The sequence below is a fragment of a genome, unplaced genomic scaffold (genome assembly GCF_019419815.1).
Source record: "Pyrus x bretschneideri cultivar Hongxiangsu unplaced genomic scaffold, Pyrus_bretschneideri_v1 Contig23, whole genome shotgun sequence".
NCBI classification, from domain to species: domain Eukaryota; kingdom Viridiplantae; phylum Streptophyta; class Magnoliopsida; order Rosales; family Rosaceae; genus Pyrus; species Pyrus x bretschneideri.
The window spans coordinates 4,963,527-4,979,517 of NW_025999535.1; the positions used below are offsets into that span (position 1 = coordinate 4,963,527).

General features: G+C 40.1%; 1 protein-coding gene across 1 annotated transcript; it reads left to right on the forward strand.

The window, feature by feature from the left end:
- Positions 1-9,246: 9,246 nt before the first annotated feature.
- LOC103947619 (probable ubiquitin-conjugating enzyme E2 25) lies at positions 9,247-15,991 on the forward strand. Its single transcript, XM_009358541.3, has 8 exons — positions 9,247-10,042; positions 10,139-10,262; positions 11,271-11,405; positions 11,520-12,536; positions 12,628-12,691; positions 12,950-13,089; positions 13,169-13,480; positions 15,346-15,991. Exons 1-8 carry the CDS (start codon positions 9,999-10,001, stop codon positions 15,652-15,654), a joined length of 2,145 nt encoding a protein of 714 aa, XP_009356816.2. The 5' UTR covers positions 9,247-9,998; the 3' UTR covers positions 15,655-15,991.

The window sequence follows — 15,991 nt, forward strand, 5'->3', positions numbered from 1 at the left end:
ATTCGGGCCATTTAAATTTGATCTAATAGCTACAATTATTATAACTTTGAGAAGACTCCCTGTTTGTAGCCGTTTAATCAAATTTCAATGGTCCAGATCATTTGATGAGTAGGCTCAGTTCATTTGGGTCTGGATAGGACCTGGTTTTGCACCATAAGTTTATTTTTTTTTTCCACATCAGGTGGAACCCACTAAGAAGAAGAAGAAGAATATAAAGGGCATAGTACAAGCCAACCCAGATTCTGCGTGTTTTTTTTTCCATTAGAAGCAGGTAATGTCCCCCATAAGGGAGTCCTGCACTGGAACTGTGCCCTACCCCTGCTTCTAGACATCCTAAACATTAGGAATTTCTAAGTGGAGTTGTTCCCTACCCTGCTTTATTTCTGCCCCCTTTGTGCTTTTAGTATTTTTATTTTTGTTTCTAATTAGGCTCCGGATTTGCACCTTTTAGTTTCTCATGGATTATCCCCAAGTTTTATAGTAGAACTTAGGTATTCCTATGCTCGGCATGCATTTCCCTGGCAGTTTCTTTGGATATTTAGAAAGCAAAACCATCCATGAAAGTTTTACACCAACACCCACAATTGCATAGGCTACGCAGGCCTGTCTGCTTATAAAAAAGTAGCACGCCTGCCGCTGGTCTAGAAGTCAGAGGTTGGGTATGAACAAAAGAAGTAAAGATGAAGAAAAGCGAAGGAAGCAAGTTTATTAAATTTTCTAGCAAAATTGATAAAGCCACAAGGAAAACAAAGAAAATCCTAAAGACTACCTCGAAGACTACTCTTTAGCAGCTTAGACATCCTACGATCATGGCCGCCGCACCTTCAGCAACTGTGACACTCTCAACAGCAACATTATCCGGCGCTTCAACCCCAGCTGCTCTAGCCTGGGCATCAACTTCTCCAACTACTTCACCAATGGAAGCCTCGAAAATAGAAGCAAGCAAGTCTTCCGGAGAAATAGAGAAGGTCTTGAAGTCTTTCCCAGCAAACTCAAAGTTAGACGGCCTACCAAAAAGATGGTCTACATAACCCAGCTTTTGGAAATCGGCTTGACTTTGAGTAAGCGAAGTCTCCAGCCCAACCTTTTCATTATTCAGCTATTCATTCTCCTCGAGTGGGCTGACACGAACGCATTGCAGCTCATCCATTTCCTTCCTCAGACTTTTGTTGATCTTTAAAGCACATTGGAGTTCCAACACTTGGGGTTCAAGCCTATCAACGACCTTCTTGAAGTGGATCACTTGATTATAAGCAACAATCAGCTCTTCATCCTTTGCGTAAGCAACGGCGCAAAGCTTAGAGACGGCACACTCAAGGTCTTGAATATGAGGTATGTAACATCCAATCTCATTCTCTGCACTTTCATACTTAACTTGGATCGCGTCAAGCCTAGTCTTTAAATCCATGATCTTTTGGCGAGCGATCTCAAGCTGCAGAGAAGTGTAGGCAGAGATATTAGCCCCTTGAAAACAGCAAGCTCAGATTCCAACCTCTTGATCTTTTCGGTTGAGGAATAGGCTTTGGCTGCCATAGTCTTTGCCACCGCCTTGGCTACCTTGGTATCCTCTTGGTCAAGGATCATAGACTTGGCTGCCAGAATCGCTATTTTCTAGCAAGCAAAACAGTCATCCTATACTCGGTCGTATGCTTTGCAAAGGAACTTAGGCAAACAACACTTTTAACGCCATCACCAAACTTGGCATATGTATCTATATCTTCAAGCATATTTGGTTTTAAGAGTGCATAAATCTCAGCAGCTTTCTCAGAAACAAGCTTGGTATATTTCTCACAACTGCCCACGTGAACAGTCTCATTTTTCTTAGTAAGCAAATCAATCTCAACAGCGAGGATAGTGGATTTTGGCGCCACTTTAGTAGTAGAGTCCACCTTGTCGCTATTCATAGTAGTAAGTCTCTCCAAAGGTGAACAAGACTTAGCCCCTAATGACGTTTTAGCATAAATTTTGGCACTGGGGCATGACATAACTTCTACGCTGAGCAATCGAATTAGCCACCTTTAGAACTACAGGCGTCACTAACGCATATCTAGCAACCGTGTCTTTCTCCCATTTGGAAGAAGTCAAGTCAATCACAAGCCCGGTGGCAGTTGATGAACCCTATCGAGCAGCGGAATAAATCTTTGGCTTTTTCTCAGCTAGCATCTCTTGAGCAGGCAGAGAAGATCTCTTTTTCCTACCTTCATTTGCGGCGGGCTTTACAACGGTGATCGGACGAGCTAGTGTCTTCGCCTTAATCCGTTTTATCTCTTATCTCGGGGGTAGCCCACCTTTCTCTCGATGAAGTGGACTAAGCAGTCAACATCACTCTCAGTACTCAGAAGGAATACCTAGTGCAACATACATCTTCATCATATGAAGGGAAGTCTTAGGAGTCGAGCCGAATTTCAAATCTACAAGAGTAAAGAAAGATAATTAGTAAATCAGAAAGCATCTTGGCAAAAACACAAAACAGCGGAGGGAATAAGCAATCTACTTACTGGAGATGAAAACCGTCAGAACACGCAGCTTAGGGGAAGAACCAGACTCTCAGTCTCCACCTATCTCCAAAGTCTCCTTGGCCCAGTCATGATCTCTCTTGCTCGAATGGTCAAAGAACCTATGGCGGGATCGCATCGGCCCAACCCTCTCGATGTGGCCTATGTTAAAGAAGTATTAGAATTTGTTGACAGTCAGATCCAAGTCAAAGAATTGGCTTAGATTGAAGAACTGACACACCCCGATCGAGATCAGGGCATGCTGGCCGTCACGTGGAAGTGACGTAACCATGTGCACAGTGCGTAAGCTAATAAAATAATAATATAAATGGTACAAATAAGTAAAAACTAGCTTTACACAAAGTAAATACAACAAGTGCAAGCGTAAGTGTGAACCCTAAGTTCAGAGCATAAAGCCTAATGCAGTCCAAAAGGAAACGACGACAACAAAAGCACACCCGAAGGTGGTCCTACGCTGGTGGTGGTCTGTCAGATATGCCGGGAAAATCCTCAGGGAAGCCACCAAATGCGCTAGCCAACTAGAACCTGGAGGGGCGCAAAACAAAAGCGTGAGTGGGCAAAAACAAAGTTTTTCGAAAACCAATTCAATAAATAAGTTATAACCCCTCGCCGTAAAACCTGTATACCTCCCAGAAAATAGAATATATATATATATATATATATATATAAGTCATGCTCAAAAAACGTGCCATGCAATATGTATCGAAGTAATATGCCAGTGCTCAGGAAACATCAAATCAATACCATGTAAACTGTCAGCCGGAGTCACCTAACGTGACCTGTACGGCTGAATCTAGAGCTCGAATCTCCATCTCACTAACTATACCTGCACACGAGTCGGAACCACCTAAAGTGGTCTGTACGACAGGCCTGGGTGTAATATAAGTGCGCTCTAATGCTACGACCACGTGAAGGTTGGGCGAATAATCGCGGGTCACCTACGAGTCGGAACCACCTAAAGTGGTATGTACGACAAGCCTGTGCACCTAACTTGGATCCAAGATGAGCGTGTGGTGCGGGAGGTGAACATCACGTGAAGGATTGTGCCCTACTCTGGGCGGGAGAACTAACACCGGGGGTGCATGTTATGAGCTTTCTAGGTAACTAGAAACACTACTGAATGTAAATGTAAAATCATACTCACCTGGCACTTACCTGTGCGTCCACGGCACCAATACACATGTATATATATATGACTAATAATGCATAAACGAACGGCAACCAATAAACATGGCATAATAATGTAACAACATTTTAATTCATTTTCTGGGAAACGTATAAGTATATAGGTATATACGGAAAATCAAAAGCCCATTCACTGGTAAGTAGAAGGGTCGTAACCCCCTTGCCTCGAGTGACTACGCTCGTCCTCGGGATACGTCTCACCTATATGCGAAACAACTATAAAAACGTTAATTTTAAAGCACATAACCAACCTTTAGAAATAACTTCTCATAAAATGCTCAAATAGGGTGTATGAATACACCAACGTGATCTACTCAACCTCAGGAACATCTCCATATTTTTAGAAAAAATTTTCACCGCCGCACACGCCCCCACGCGCCGGCCAAGGCACGGCCACACGCGCCGGCCGCGCGCAAGCACGTGCCTGGCACGCTGACGGCGTCAAGAATATTCCGTTATCTTTAACGGTTTTCATCAACGGCGTTAGGAATATTCTGTCAGTTTTGACGGAATATTCCTTCGTCTTCTCCAGCGAGGCTCCGGCGCCGTCGCTGGCGCCTAGAAAATCGTGAAATTTTCAAATCGTCCTATCTTCTTCGTTTTTCAACCAAATTTCACAAAATTGGTACCAAAATGAAGCTTACAACGAGAGGAACAAGATCATACCACTTTCAAGGGCTAAAACCCATGAAATCTCACCTGGAAAATACCCCCAACTCCGGCCAACCTCGAAACTCAAGATCCCGACGTCCAAAACCTTCAAACGAACCACCCCTAGCCTCCTAGGGACCTCACCAAGCTTCCTACAAGCTTGAAATTCCCAAAAACATGAGAAATCACGTGTGCATGAACAGTACCAAAATCGGGCATCTCGAGTTCGACGTGAAAACGAAGGTAACCTTACTTGAAATGGGTATGGTTGGACTCCTACGAGCCTCACAAGCATGGATATGTATTTTGTTTCTTCGATCTGTGAAGATTTGATGGGTTTGTGTGTGTGTCCGTACGTTGTATGGAAAATGGGAAGGGAGAGGGCTCGGGATAGGGGTGCAGGGCAAGGGAAAGGTGAGCGTCAGTGTAGGGAAGAGTGTGTGGTGCAAAACCAGCCACACCAAACCAAAAAGAACAACCACACAATGAAAAATCTCGCTAGGGGCAAACTCGTCTTTTCACGCGTACGTTTTTAAAATTTCCGGGACGGGCTGTCACAAGAACCCTACCATCATACGGACCACATTAGGAGAACATTGAGTGGGGGCACACTTCATGGAGCAGAACACTTCTTGGAAGAAACGCGACATAGGGAAAGACCCGGCTTGGTGATACAACAGCGGTACACCATCATCCCCCTTGTGGCTTGAAGAAGACATACTCGAAAAAAATCTACAAAGACGTGAGGAAAATTTGTTAGATGGCTGCATAAAAAAAAAAAAAAAAAAAAAAAGGACTCTGCGTTCCAGGCTCTACACCCCAAGACCGCATAACCTAGGAGCAACGCCAGGCCCTATTCCACTCAGCCCAATAAGCCTTTTGATAGGAGCATATTCATGCGACTTAAATGGCTTGTTCTCGTGCATTTACGTTATGTTTCTTTACTTATTTTAGTACTTTAAGCTATTTTCGTGTGTTTGTAGGTCCAAAGGGCTAAAGGAGCAAAAAAATGCATTTTGGAGACTTTTGGAGCACTTTTGGGCTAAGGATGGATAGCCTATGCTTGGAGCCAAAGTGTTGGACGAAATTGAAGACCTAATTGAAGACCAAAGTGTTGGAACCTTGTTCCCTTTAGTTTTAGGACATTTAAACCTTTCCTATATCCTTAGCCGTGCATAAAATTCCAACATTCCACTCCTTCATTTCAGCCACACTCCCACATATCATTACTTATCATCACCACTTATCACTTATCATAATCACATATCATTACTTATCATCACCACTTATCACTTATCATAAATCATACACTTATCATCACCACTTATCACTTATCATAATCACCCATAATCATTCACATAAATCAGCCACATGCATTCACTCTTCATAATTCAACCTAGCTGTCATGTTTCCCCTTTCATCATTCCCTCACATTCTTTAATTCAGCCAACACATGCATTTTCAGCACCAAAGAATCATTGCACATGCATTTCCAACCCACATGCATCATTTAATCATTCAAACATGCAGCCACATTCACTTTACCTAGCTGTCATGTTCCCTCTCCCATCCATTTTCAGATTTCCACCAACCAATCTAGTTGTCATTACACATGCATTCCCTTCTTTAATCATTCCTAGCTGCCATTCACATGTTCTCCCATCCCTTCTCTCCCTATAAAACCATGCATTCCATTCACAACACAACACACCACAAACACATCCCTTTCTCCCTTGTGCCGTGAGTCTCCCGTAGAATCCAAAAACCATCTTCCATTTCCATCACTCCCCACTCCATTCCACACTTCCATTCACACCATCAAACTATCCTTAGACCTTGTGCTACAACGAAGAGGAAGATAAGAGGGCCTAAACGTTCATACAATTCAAGTTTGAGTTGTTGGAATGTTTAGGTGTTTCTTTGATTTCAATGTTTAATTTCAATACTCTTTGTTTTGTACGAATGAGGAATGGAAGAGAAGATGGCCTAAACGTTCATACAATTCAAGTTTGAGTTGTTGGAATGTTTAGGTGTTTCTTTGATTCTCTTTGTTTTGTATCATGAGGAACTAAACCCCCCCTTGGCTAGGGGGGATTCGAAATATATGTTTATGCTTGCATTTTGATTTGATTACTTCTAATTGCGTTTCGTAAGTTGTGGATTCAATTCGTTTAACCGTTTGATTGATAACTTATTTATGTATGTTTATTGAGAGTGCACACTTAATTTTCATGCATGAATATGACGCTAGAATATAAGTGAGTTTCACCTAATAGTTACGAACTTATATTCACAAGTAGTGGAGGTTGCTTACAAACAATCTCGTTAAACGAATTCTTAGCATAAGTTTCATGCAATCATAGTAACGAATGGCTCGTCAACACTTATAATCTTCATAGAACGTAATGATTTTTGCTTGTATCTCTATTATGCAATCATGTAGGGGACTTGTGGGGAATGTTTTGGGTTGTCGTATGCAATCATCCAATTCAATAACGTTAGGAAGATTTGAAGGTTAATTTAAGCGGACCTAATTAACCCGGGGTGATGAGTTTCATAATTTATTGAAATGCAATTGGAAATCTTTTTATTATGCAAGTGTAACATGTGAGGAGATGAACCCCTTGGCTAGCATCCATTCATTCCATCAATTTCATATTTACATTCTGTCTAGTTTATTAACTTGTTTCGTTATTTCAATTTTCCTCCAAAACAAATCCCCCTTTAATTTGAAGTCTTAGATTAGTTAGAAAGTGTTTTGATTTGTGTTTCTAAGTATTTTGATTCAAGTTTTCATCCAATTTCGTCCAAATTAGTGTAGGTGCTCAAAACTGCCCAGAAAGTGGTTTTTAGGCAGTTTTGAGTCTTCTAGTTGCTGTTTTGGGTTTTAGGTTTGTTTAAGTGTTTTAACTTTTAGTTTTGCATTCTTTGAGTCTAGTTTAGTGTTAAAGTGTCTTAATTTGTGTTTTAAAGTGTTTTGAATCAACCTTTAATCTTAAATTCGTCCAAATTTGTGTTTAAGGTCAGAAACTGCCTAGTTAGTGTTTTTAGGCAGTTTTGAGTCTTTTGAACCTGTTTTGAGTCATTTGAGTCTTTGTGAACATTTTTAACTTTGTTTTTATGTTTTTGAGTCAATTTAGAGGTTTTAGCAAGCCCTCCTAATCCCCGGTCTAGAACGATCCCTACTTGCATCCTTACTACAATTTGACAACAAGAGGGTTAATTTGTGTGCGTATAATTCTCGCATCACCTTTCGACCCAAATCAGAAGCAAGGGGTAGGCGCCCCAATGCACATCTAAGCCCAGTGGCCCACATGCCTAGCAACTAGGCCTCTTTCTCTCTTTTCTCATGCATGGGCCCGAGCCCAAAAAAAAAATGAAAAAGGAAAAAGGCCTGAGCCTTATCGACCCAATCCACCAACCTGGCTCGTGCCAAGTCCAGCTCAGCGCCTATCAGCTCGGCCCGAGCCGAGTTGCTCCTGGCCCAACCAACCATCGTCGCACCAAGTAGCCCTACGACAACAACCATGTCGTGGCATCCCAACCAATTTTTCACTCTTTCTTGACCTCTATCGAGCTAAATTTCAAGCCCCGAGGCTCCCAAAAATTACAAAGATGAGGAAAAATTAAACTTTTCTTACCTTGGTGAAGTGTGAAGACAAAGAAAGCAACGAAAGATGGTATTTTGCACGAGCAAGTGTAGAAGATTGCTAGGGGAGATGGAACAAATATCCTCTAACTTTCTCTCTCTTGTAAGGTAGAATAAATTGCTCTCTGAAGTTGATTTAATAATCTACCTAAGGTAGACTTAAATAGACTTTAAAAGTAATTTATTTCCCTTTCCTAAAATGATCTAATTTCCAATTAAAAAGGGAATCTACATCAAAACAGGAAACATAAACATAAGGCAAGAAGATCTCTACACCTGTTGCCATTACCTACGAGCAGCCTCAATAGGTGTGGGGGCATTTGTGGAGCCAAAAATAATCAAGAAAATTATAGAGATGACACACAGACTTTTGGGTAAAAAGACAAAATTACCCTTGAGGCACACCGGGACTCCCACACACATGCAACGGACAGTAACGGCTCAATTGAGATCATATGCGATCAAAATGGTATTTATTTAAACCTTGTCATCACTCCTCATCAAATCCTCACCCATAAGGTAACTCCTAATTATCCTTTTCAAATTGAGATTAATTACCAAAATTAATTGATTAATTTCCTAATTGATTGCAAGATATTATGTGACATAATATCTTGCAATTAGAGTCAAGAAACCACCATAAGTGGCCGGTCCCCATTTCTCCAAATAGGACCGGCCACACCCCTATGTATAGCCCCTCATTTCTCCAAAAACCTAGGTCCAATTATCTTCTAAAATTCTCTAAACACTTTATCTCTTAAATTCTAACTTTGGCATCGAAGATCCTTCGGCCAAAGGCCCCCTCCCCCAATTCACCGTGGGCGCGTGAAGCTCTTGCCTTGATTTTAGGTGTTAATTGTCTTGCAGGTGCATTTTCATCCAAGAAGAAGAAGGCGGAAATTTGCATCCACAGTTCGCTATAACCGAACAGAACTGAAAATGTTTTTATTTATTAAATGAATTAATATTCTACCACCAAAACCTACAAGTCTCACAATTCAGGCATCCTCGAAGAAGAAAAAAAAGAGGATGAGCTTTATCAAGGAGTCTTAAGCCACTTTAACACAGGTAAAGGAACGAAGTGAGAGAAAAAGCACTTTACATTACAGGGAGATGAATGATAAACAAAGTTATTCCGTCCAAAGTCTTATTTTGATCAAGTTCTTAGCTTGAATCGTTGGATTTCATTGAGATTGAATCTCAGCCTTTAAACTCAACTCACTTTCTCTCTTAGGTCTTCACTCAGTTTTACCCTCTCACTTCCCCTCTCTCGAGTCCTCGACGTCAACGCCCTCCTTCCCTCTCCCAACTTCTCATTTGCAACTTCTCCGACCACACCACATGCATGCCACACCACTCTGATTTTGCACAAGATTCTCCTCTACAACTTCTTCTCTGTAACTCCTCTGCAGCTTCTCCGTCAAATTCTCTTGCAATTTCGTCGTCTAGTCTACCCACAAAAAAAAAAAAAAAAAAAAATGTAATTCTGCTGTCGAATCCTCTCGGTTTACTAAATCGACCCAAAAACCGAAATTTTACTGATTTTTTATAAACCGAAAATTTTGGTTCGGTTTTTTATTTCTTATTACCGAAATAATTTGGTTTCGTAGTTCGACAAAAAAAAAAAGAAATTGGTTTCGTTGTGTGCAGTGGGAGAAGTGGTATAAATGGTAATTCGAGGGGCAAAACGTGTGCATTTAATTATTTAATAGGAAAGGGAACGCTCCCACACACACACAAACACACTCTCTTTTGGTCGTCGTAATAATCTATTATGCTGATCTTCCTTCACAAGGCGCGCGAACTCACACTCTGCCAAAAGCACTTTTCTCCTAAAGCGCTCTCCTAAACCCGCTTTTCTCCCTAATCCCCCTCCCAGCCGCTCAGCTGCCGAGCCGCCGCTTCTCTCAGCCGCTGAATCCTTTTATAATTTTATTTGGTGGCCCTTTCGCATTCCCCCCAAATCAAACCGACTGCTATTCAGAACAGCCGGTCCAATGGAGCCGCCGCCGTTACATACAAACACCCCTCGGAATTCCAAGTACTCTATTTCTCTATCTAAATTTTCAAAACAACAAAACTCTCTAACCCTCTCTCTCTCTCTTTGTTCTCTCTGATTTTCTTTCGCTCCAAACAGGAAGAAGCGGTTGTTTTCCGATAGGGGTTCTGGGTGCATGGATTCCGACGACGTCATGGAGATTCCGCCGCCGGCTACTCCGATCACTCGGGCCCCCAAATTTCAGAAACTCAAACTCAAAGAGGTACAATTTCTCTCGTTTTATCAATCGAGAACTCAATTTTTTCGATGGTTCTTGTGATGTACCTGGTTCGATCATGCAATTGTGATGAAATTAGTGTTCTTTTGGACCTGTTAATCTGCTTTGATTGATCAAGTTACCGTCTTGATCAGTGATCACTGTTAAATTTTGGGTTTTTTAGGGTACGTGTGATTTCGGACTAATACGAGTTGATTGGAACATTTGTGTAAAAATCTTGGCACTTAATTGCCCAAATTTTAGATTTTTTTTCTGTTAATTTTGCTTTAGGCTTTCAGCAATTTTTTGGTAGTGATATTCATTTGTTCCCGATTTCCTGAAAGATTATGCTTTTTTGGGTATTGCTAAAGCATTGTCTCAAGCTCATTCACTGCACCCGTTATTGTTTACGTTGTTGAACAATTTCGTGGCAGTCCTGTGTATAATGAGGACATTGAACTTCCATCTCGTGTTATCAATCTGTCTTTTATTCAATTTTCTTTCCATGATTTCAATCGAGTTTAGAGTTTGTTGAATTGCATGCATAGAGCCGGGTTTGCTGCTACCATTATCTATGTCTTTTAGGGCTGGATGAAGGTGTGTCTTTGCAGGCATTGTCTTTTTTCCGTTTTATTGAATGTCTTTTACTATAAATATCATGTTTATAGGAATTGACTACGTCTGTCGTTATGTCTTGTCAAACTTGATGCTGGTTGAGGAAATAAAATCATGCATTTGTTACGTGCTTTTCTTTTCAATTAAATGTGGTTCTTATAGCTTTGTTCGGAGGTTTTATCTCCTACTTCCTATTCTATCCATTTTCTTGTTTTCTCTTTCATTAGTATTTTTCAATCAAATGACTTTTTTCTACCGTTTCTAATCCTTAACATTCTTGTTTTGCTGTAGGATGCCTTTTGTTTGTTGATTTTTTTTTCTTTTTAAATTATTGTTTTCTGATGTTGGTTTGAATTCAGTCAGTCTGAACAGATATTAGTTTTGATTAATCCTTCTTAGGTTATTCGGCATGATGTGATTGAAATTGATGAAGATGAAGATTCAGTTGCTGCAATGCTTATTGATGATAGAGTTGATAAAAAAGCCAAGGGGAAGGCAATAGAAAACTCTTCTGATGACTACTATGATTATAAGGTGTACGATTGACTTGAATGACACTCTATCAATTGGCTGTTATCATTTTGTTGAATGATAAATATTCAATTGTAGCTTTAGCATTCTTAACATATTTACTTTATGATATACTAGTATTTTCAGGAAGATGAGGTCAATAGCTTTTTTGGCCCTTCTGTTATGGCAACCCCTGAGTCAGCGAATGGGATTGAAGCTAATAAGGGTTTTGTTCCAGCTAACGTGATCAACTTAGATGGTCATACTTCTGATTTGTCATATGAAGATGATGACTTTGCTGATCCTTTTCTTGATGAGTTTATGGATGTTGATGAGTATGCCCAATTGCAAGCCCATTTTGATAATGTGGATATTCCCCCTGGAATAGAGGCACCTATTCCTTGGTTGTCGGATCCTCCTAAAATTAAAGTTAATTCAGTTTCTGGAAGTAGTTCCGTCAATAAGAGGTTTCAAATGCAACAAGAGCCTGATCATTTCATTAAGATGCCAATTTTTGGGGGTAGTTCAAGCTTGAAGACCCAAATTGATAGTATTTCCCACCCACCTGAAGTGAATCTATCATCTGCATGGAAACTTCCAAAAACTGCCAGGAGTAAAAAGAAACAACCTGCTTCACAACACCAAGGGAGTGCTCCTAATCTCCCAGTTGGGAAAGAGTCATCAAAGTCTCAATGGCTTTTAGGACCTTTTCAGTCTAAAAAGAAGGTAGCTTCTTCGAGTAGTTCGACGAATCAATTTGATGCAATGACGCTGGGTTCCGGAGCTGACACATCTTCTGCTTCGTATTTTCATAACATTCTAAAGAAAAAGGGTTCAAGTGCTTTTTATAAACCCATGCCCGTTCCTGGGTGGCCCGGGCCCATTTCCAAATTTAATACCATGCCATTTAATTCAAGCTTGTATGATCTAGATTCATTATATTCTCCTGGGGAAGTAGCAGGTAGTCCTTGGATTGCTAATGCGCAAATTCAAAATAATCTTGCTCCAGGAGGCATTTCAACAAGCCCTGGGAGGAAAATTTCTGCCATGGAAATGGATGAAATGATAGTGAAGTTTAAGGGCTTCAAAAAATTTGATACAGTTGAAGATCATTCAGACCATCACTATAGTAGGTGTGGCTATTCACCGAAGCAAGTAAGTTTTGGATGGTTTAGTTAATGCAATTTTTTGTGGTTTCTTTTGTAATTCCCTATCTTATTGTGCTTTGGTTTTACTCATTCTGAAGCCACCAAAGAGTTGGGCAAAGAGAATTCAGGAAGAGTGGAAGATCCTGGAGAAGGATTTGCCTGGTGAGTTCTTCTGTTTTTTACTTTTAATTTTCTTTTAGATAACTGTTTTGAATGTTATGGTAGTGAAGCTTTCCCCTCCTCAGCCTTTTCAATTTAGTCAAATAATTCGCACTGACTATTTCATGATGCTGACTGCTATAATTAATTGGTTTTGTTCTAAAAGTTGGAATTTTATAATATATGGAATATAGTTGTTGGATTGTTGTTTGTACTATAGAAACTTAGGTGCACTTACCCCTTTTCTATTGACATCCACAGATACAATATTTGTTAGAGCTTATGAGACAAGAATGGATCTTTTGAGAGCTGTAATTGTTGGGGCGGAGGGTACTCCTTACCATGATGGTCTCTTCTTCTTTGATGTTTGCTTCCCCTGTGGCTATCCCAATGTACCACCGGTATGTGATAATCTTGAACACCTATAATTGATTTATATCTTTTTACATCCTTTGGCTAACTGGGAACTCCGTTATGCAGAATGTCTACTACCACTCTGGTGGCCTTCGATTAAATCCAAATTTGTACAATTGTGGAAAAGTATGCCTCAGCCTTCTTAACACCTGGTCTGGGAACAAGAATGAGAAGTGGCTCCCAGGTGTGTCAACCATGCTACAAGTGTTGGTCTCTATACAAGGGCTGATCTTGAATACAAAGCCCTACTTTAATGAGCCTGGATATGCAAATACGAATGGTTCAGCAGCTGGTGAAAAGAGGTCCGAGGAGTACAATGAGAATACATTCATCCTATCATTGAAGACAATGGTGTACAGCATGAGGAGGCCTCCGAAGGTAAGATTTGTTTCTCCATTTTCTTGATACTCTAGACTGTGCTCAGTCCATTTGCAGTGTGAGATTGATATGAAGCTTTTAAGATTATCTGCTTGACATTTTGGCTGTAGTTTTTTATATAATGGTTCATGAGGAGTAGAATCTTTTTGATAAGTTGAGAATAATCAGGCTAAGCATATCAGTTAATGCTGAGTTCGCTGAAGTGTTAAACAAGAATAATCTTAAATTTCTGAAAATGCAAATTTTTTCCTTCATTTTCTAATACCGTTTCCTCACTGAAGTTTTTTATTTCATTTCAAACTCATCATGTCTCTGCTTCTGGAGTTTGAGAAGGATTCAAATTTCTTTTGCAGTGTCTTAGGAACTTAGGATGATAGGACTGAACTAGGTATTTAGGGGAAAGTCAGAGTTTCTGAAGTGACTATCTCTAATTTCTTGTTTGGTATCAAGTGAATTTTGAAATTCTATATGGAAACAGATCTGGAATTAGAGTCATTAACACTGGCTTTAAATTCCCGGATCATAGGTGTTATTACAAAATTCCAAGGCAGTTAATGTTTAACAAATTTCCAGAGCAACCACAACTACCATCACATCTCCACTGCCACCACCCCACCTCTACTGCCGCCACTACTACCAAAACTACTCATGTCTCCACTTTTTTGCTGACCTTGTTGCCACAACCCTCAACCTTGCCCTCAGCTGATTATCATCAACTCGTTCCAATCACCCTCAATGCCACTTCCTCTGTAACTGCAGGCTGCTACCACGCACACTGCCACTGCCACATTGCCACCGACACATATCTTCACATTCCATCATGCTCAACTGGTTACAAAACAAGAAACTTTAACAACTTCTGAGAATAAGGGCTGGTTTGGTATTGCCGTGCTTTGAAAAAAAACTGCTTCTGCTGTGCTGTGAGAATAAGCAGCTGTGAAATAAAGCAGCACAGTGTTTGGTAAACTTTTTTGTAAAAGTGCTTTTGAAAAAAAAAAGTAGTATTATAGTGTTTGATAAACTTTTATGTAAAACAGATGTGAAAAAAGCTGGTTTTTCAACGCTGGGTTTTGCAGCTTTGTGTTTTTGGCTTTTTTTCACCCAAAACTGTGAAAAAAAGCTGAAGCAGAATGTTTACCAAACATAAAAAAGCTCCCAGTTTTTTTTGATGGCCACTTTTTTCAAAATCACCTCAGTACCAAACTAGGGCTAAACCCGTTTTTAAATATTGTCCCTCACCTATCCAAATGCAGCATTGCAGTTCTTTTAATGAACATATAGAAAGAAAATGTTAGAACTTCATTTTTGAATACATTTAAGGAAATTAGAATGAGAAATACACGCCCATTTTAGCCTCTCACATACCCCTTTTTAATTCTTACCATTGTTTAGTTTGATTTATCCAATTCGATGACCAGAAATATAGAGGGGTGTGTAGAAGCCAAAGGGTTGTGTGAAAATCACTCCTGTAGAATTTTTATGCTAATGAATGATAGAGTGAAAACTGCAAGGATTCCGTTTGCCAATTCATGATACAATCAGCTGATAGTAGTTTCTATCCAGAAATTAGAGAATTATCTTTAACTAAGCAGTTGACGTTCTCAACTTCACAAGCATCACTTATGAGCGGATAATATTTGGTGTCATTGACAAATAGTTTTTAGTGGTCATTTTGTCATAATGCCCAAGTCGGCAGCCAAAACTGCTGCTTTAGGCAAATCTGGCACACTAGCAGTTATTCTTTATTATTTGTTTTAATTTTTCTATATTTTCGCTTCCGCCAAACTATCTATATTCCACCGCCCTACACCATACTACATCATGCGACATTTAAGTTCTCAGTTGTAACTTACATCTGGATGCAGCATTTTGAGGATCTTGTTCTGGGGCATTTCTACAATCGTGCTCGTGACATTCTGGTGGCATGCAAAGCATACATGGATGGTGCTCAAGTGGGGTGTCTAGTCAAAGGTGGTGTTCAAGATGTTGATGAGGGTGACAAGAGCTGCTCACAGCGTTTCAAAACTTCTGTAGCCGACCATGTGCCTATGATTGTCGCAGAGTTTACAAGAATCGGGGTCAAGGATTGTGAGAGATTCGTATCACCAACAACATCTGGGAACAACCAAATTGCCAGTATGCCTCAGGCTGCAACGTCAATGATTTCATGCTGAAAAATTGATTTTTCAAGACTCAACTCTATGTCAGACATCTAGGAGGTGAGACTTAGGTTTCGTTTCACCGCAAATAATGAGTAGACATGTTTTTTTGGTTAAAAAGTTTAGACTTAATTTATTAGAGCGTCTTTCATGGAATCCATCCGTCTGCGTAAATATGTTTTGGGATGTTGTATATAGATGCCAGTATGGATGAGATCGCTCGGAGCTGAAACGACCATTCTGCAATTTATAGTTTTACTGAAATTGTAAAGCTGATAATCCGGCCTGAATTTTTATCAAACTTTACGGTAACTAATTGTATTGGAGTAGAAATTCCAGATGCTTTAAAATC